This window comes from Aptenodytes forsteri, unplaced genomic scaffold (genome assembly GCF_000699145.1).
Source record: "Aptenodytes forsteri isolate BGI_AS27 unplaced genomic scaffold, ASM69914v1 Scaffold380, whole genome shotgun sequence".
NCBI lineage: Eukaryota > Metazoa > Chordata > Aves > Sphenisciformes > Spheniscidae > Aptenodytes > Aptenodytes forsteri.
Window position 1 is genome coordinate 943,078 of NW_008794212.1, and position 5,055 is coordinate 948,132.

General features: G+C 44.4%; 1 protein-coding gene across 1 annotated transcript in view; it reads left to right on the forward strand.

The window, feature by feature from the left end:
- Nucleotides 1-584: 584 nt before the first annotated feature.
- Nucleotides 585-5,055, forward strand: part of LOC103903991 (kinesin heavy chain-like) — a gene marked incomplete at its 3' end in the record, with an annotated part of 21,472 nt that continues 17,001 nt past the window's right edge. Inside the window, exons 1-2 of the mRNA XM_009285315.1 lie at nt 585-752; nt 1,759-1,849. Of these exons, the coding sequence (XP_009283590.1) occupies nt 585-752; nt 1,759-1,849 (259 nt within the window). The remainder of the gene's footprint in view (nt 753-1,758; nt 1,850-5,055) is intronic.

A 5,055-nucleotide genomic window follows, 5' to 3' on the forward strand; every position in this document is an offset into this window, starting at 1 on the left:
CGTAAAAAGTCAGTTTGAGAAATTGTTCCAGAATAGTTATAGCAGGGCTGGGCGGCCCTTCTCATCCTGGGAACGAGGAGCTTTGCCTAACTGAGAGCCACACAACATGCACTGTCCGTGGAAAGCTGTGGAGAGACAGGGTTTGGGGTAGGTGCCAGCTGGGTGCTCCCAGCAGTCCCACCGCTCTCCCGGGGGCTGGGGCTGCGGCTGCCGCGGGTGAGAATTGGGGTCTGGGGCTGCATTGGTGATGTCGGTCCGAGTCGCCTCTTTGGGCTTGTGTCTTACCAAGTGGGGTGCTTGGATGTCCCAGCGTTCACCCCATGCCAGCACAAGACCATGAATTATTTACTAAATGATTTGTAAATTGCCTTCTTATCCCTGAGATCCGAAATTCTGGGATGAAACATGAAGAACACACATTGCAGGCAAACGCCTCTCTGTCCTATTTTCCCCTGTGGCTGTTAAGTACCCGAGTTTAAGGAGCAGGCAAGTGTAAGCTTATGATCTGCTTGAAGTAAAATCAAAGTGTGACAAAAATGGCTAATTGAGCACGGCATTTGAACATCTGGCTGCAAATGGCAGAAATGGCACGTCGACTCAACAGAACAAGGCTCCTACGTCGGGTATCCAGCCGCCTTGCAGTTAGCTTTGAAGCCCTTGTTATGCTGTTCTCGGAGCAGGTGTCACGTCTTCGAATGGAAATATTACAGGCTTTGATGGAAGATAAGAAAGATGTTACACGTCCGCTTAGTGTAACTTTAAATAAAGGAATTGTATTTTAAATGCAAATGTCTTGCTTGGGTTTGAGTTGTAAGGAGCTGAACTGCTGTCCTAAAAATTGATTTGCCTTTTAAGTGTCATGCAAACCTAGTTTTAGGATTGCTAATATGTGTTCCTCTTGTAACCAATTATACGCGCTACAAAGAGGAATCAAAATTTTCTGGAAGTATATGTGCGGGTGGTGCTACACTGTATATACATATGAATAAGTGTCAGTCGTGGTGTCACTTGGGAATTAGGGCAGCTTGCTGGCTGCGGTGGTGGTTCACAACCTGGAAATGGCCCTGATCCTATTCAAAATGTCATTTTGGAGCTCTTTCCACATGGCATCTTGTTGTTTGCTGGTGTTAAGGATAAAAATCATGACAATTTCTGGATAAAATACAAGCTTAGGGAAACAAAACAGTCTGACTGGGCTGCCTCTTTTGGGGCTACCCTATGCATTTGCATGTTTAGCGTAGAAATGAAACCAGGGTATTTCTGCTGAAGGAACACGTGCTTGGACTGTGCTGGGCCACCCTGGCCTCAGCAGAAGGCAGCTCTCAGGACCTGCAGACTTCTGGTTCTCTCTGCTCTGATTGCTGTTTCTCACACCACAGCTTTCACTAGTTTGCAGTAATGAACAGCAAATCTTTTGCAAATATTTATATGGCTAATTCCCCCTTGCGTCCTAGGAGAGGGAGAAAATAATCAACTATCAATTGCTGATACTTCAGCTTATTGTTTCCTGCAACTGTAGCTGCTGACCCAAATGTGAACACACGGAAAACATATGCCGTGTCTTATTTGCCAGCTATGGAAAAGATGGTTTGGGAGCACAGGAAATGTCACATCTGTTTAGTCAACAAAATATTGTCATCTCCATTGCACTGAATGTCTTCCTTTGTAGTAAATGCTGCATTTCAGGTTGCCTGTTAAACTGGTCTATAAGCCATTTAAAATGTTCTTTATCTTACAGAGTCTCTCTTTTGTTTGCAGCAAGGGAAGCCGTATGTCTTTGATAGAGTGTTACCTCCTAATACAACCCAGGAACAAGTTTATAATGCCTGTGCCAAGCAGATTGTTAAAGGTAGGTGTTGTCTTTGTTTATTCCTGCTTGGGGGGAGGCCAAAAGATGTCTCCCTGTCCCCTCAAGCTGCTTAAAGACAGGATAATAAATGTTTAGCTGTCTGTATGGGAGTTTAGTAATTAGTAATTCCAAGCGTTTCCTTTTTTAAGGACTTGTCTGTGTATAAAAAACCAAACCAAAAAACAAAATTAAAAAAAAGAGCTGAAGGAATGGCAGCAGTTGTTCCTTACTTTCTCCTTGTGTATGACTGTTATTCCACACAAATACTTGCTTTTTGTGATATCTGATAAGCAAGAAAAAGCATGTTCTTCATGCAGCATGAGACTGTTCAGTACGGGATGAGCGTGGAATAGCTGTGTCTTTGAATGGAAGGATGGACCATTAAAGGAAAACGTAAAAGGCACTGGTTTTGTAGCTGCTTTGCATGCAGATAGCTTGCATTTAAAAATTGAAATGAGAACACAAGTGCCTATTGGATAGCACCCTATTTGTTTAAAACAAAACCTTCATAAACTGTTGCAATTTCTAGATTTTAATTTGCGAATCAAACTTTTTGGGTGCATTTTCATTGCCTGCCATACTTCCCCCACCTCCCAAATCACCCTCAGACATCCCACTTGGTTCTGATGCCGGATAGTCCATCCATGATGGTATTAAAACTGCTACAGCATCTTAGGGGTTATGTGTAGTACCTGGTCTAGTTGTTCTCTGGCCTTGTGTGGTGTCCCTGTGCCCCCCAAGATTTGGTCCTCAGTTCTTGTTTTGAAAACAAAGCATGCAGGCAGTGGGAATGGTGTCCGAGCTGGTCAGAGTTGTGCTTGTATAGCAATGCAAGGCTGCATGTTGAAGGCTGTGGGATTTACGTGGCATGAGAGATTTGGGGTTGCTCAGAGGTGCAGGAGCAACCGAAGCAGCGTTGAAGGACTCAGTAGCGTTTCAGGCGTGGAGCTGGATCTGCTGAGAGCTTGTGTGTCTGCCGGTGGGGAGAGGTCCCTGGGGTGGGCAGCCCTGCTGCAAACCCCAGGGTTCTGTTCTGGAAGAGATTGGTTGGCTCACTCAAACAGCCTCGAGCAAACCAACATGCGTGTAGTCTAGATGATTGGGGGTGAGGACCAGCAGCTAAATTATTTGATGTTGGAGAGAGGAAATGAGTCATAACACTTCGGTTGCCTCTTCTCAGAGGGGAGCCTAATTACAGCAATTCAAGACGGGTAAGCCTTTGATAAAAACTGGTGGGATTGGAGTTGTAGGGCTTAGAAATCGTTTGTTCGGGTTGCTGACACACCACTCAACTTTTGGAAGTTTGGGGAACTGTTTCAATACTACAGCGTGTGCTAACAGAAGCAGCACATCACTGTTTGTAGACTTGCGGAGGGTATTTATATCCCCTGTGGAAGTTGGTTTCCTCTGAAAATGGTGAGAGAAATAAAATCCTGTTCGAGAGCAATTTGGAAGACCTAAATCAGTGACTAAGTCGTCTTCATTAACCAAATAGAAAGGCGAATACTTTCCAAAGTCCTATTTGAAAATAGAGCTCAAACATACTTTTACATGTGTGTTAAGTTGGACCTTCTAGATACCTTGAAAGGCAAGTTTGATGGGGGGGGGGGGGGGGGGGGGGGGGGGGGTGGAAGAAAGGAAGAGAGAAAGAGAAATGGGGGAAAAAAGAGGAGAGAAAGTGAGAAAGAGAACAATGGGCAGGGAGAGAAGGAGAGTGTAAGACAGGGAGAGGGTCTGGGAAGGAGCGAGGGAGGGAGAGCACAGCGTTACTGGAGTGATGTTCTTGAGCTCTGGGCTTACATTTCCATATGTTTAATTTCCAGTCTAAAGCCTAATAAAGTGAAGAATGTGAAACGGACTGGGCTGTTTCTGATAGACTGGAACAATGTAATTTACTACATGGAAATACGAGCTGAGTGCATTACAACTTGGAGCACTATTTAAATCTTTGAGACTTTTTTAGATAGCTTTTCAAGGTTACCATTTGTTATCAGATTTCATTATACTCCCATGAAATGGCTGATGGTTTCATTGTGATTAATGTTATTACAGAAAATGCCAGCTGGCCTAACAGTCTCTAAAACAATGGTTATAATAACCATAAGAATGATCTAAATGAGTTTTTTTTTTCACTAAAGAAGAAATGGGATTAGGTTTAAGTAAATAGCTGAATGACTGAGTCAAAGGATTTCACATTCCATACGTGAGAAACATGAGAAACAAGGAGTTTCTTAGAGGAGGAGGAGGAGCAGCAATCCGCGTGTTATAGTGATTTGCATTGGGGTGGGTTCTGGGATGTTCTTTGTTCAAGGTACTCCCAAGGGCAGAAGTACCAGTAGTGGAAGTGTGTGGGGAATCATCACTGGTGCGTATGACCACAGTTTAGGAACTTGTGTTTGCATTTTTTTTAACCAAACAAGGAATATCACTAAATCTGAAAGGCTACAACAGTGTGTGGTTGCCACGACTTTTGCTTTGTTTCCCATTGCTCTCTCTTGCCAGAAAACAGCTTTATCTTCTCAATCTACGCAGATGGATGTCTGTATCTGGATTTTGCGTCTTTCCTACAATTACGTTGAGGGGAGAATATATAATGGCCCAAGCTATTGCTGAGCACTGGAGCTGTGAGCACGTTAGTGCACATGTGAACATCTGTGCATTTGTGTGTCCTGTGAGGAGGAGAAAATGGCTTTAATGATTTTGGGGTGGTGGGGTGGCTCTCACTGGGTACCTTATTGACTTTCTGTTCTGTTTACAAATACACGCCTCAGATGCTAAATGGCAGAACTAGAAAGTTAGGGATGGAAAAGTTAAGTATTGGGCTAAACTTGGTTGTAGAAATGAGGCTGAAAGGACTTCTGTAAAGCCATTTGGTCTTTCTTCTTGCCATGAAGACTCCTATACTTGTCAGTGGTCCATTTGAAAGGTCTCCAGTCCACAGCCACCCTTGGTGACTTGTTGCAGAGCTCTGCTGGGCACTCCAGTGCTGCTGGAAAGACTTTCTCGGTCCCTAACCTGAGTTATTCTGTGTTGTAGCCCCAACACAAGGGCTGCCGTTTTAGAATTGTGGAATAGTTTGGGTTGGAAGGGACCTCTAAAGGCCATCTAGTCCAAACCCCCTGCCGTGGGCAGGGGCATCTTCAACTAGATCAGGTTGCTCAGAGCCCCGTCCAACCTGACCTGGAATGGTTCCAGGGATGGGGCAT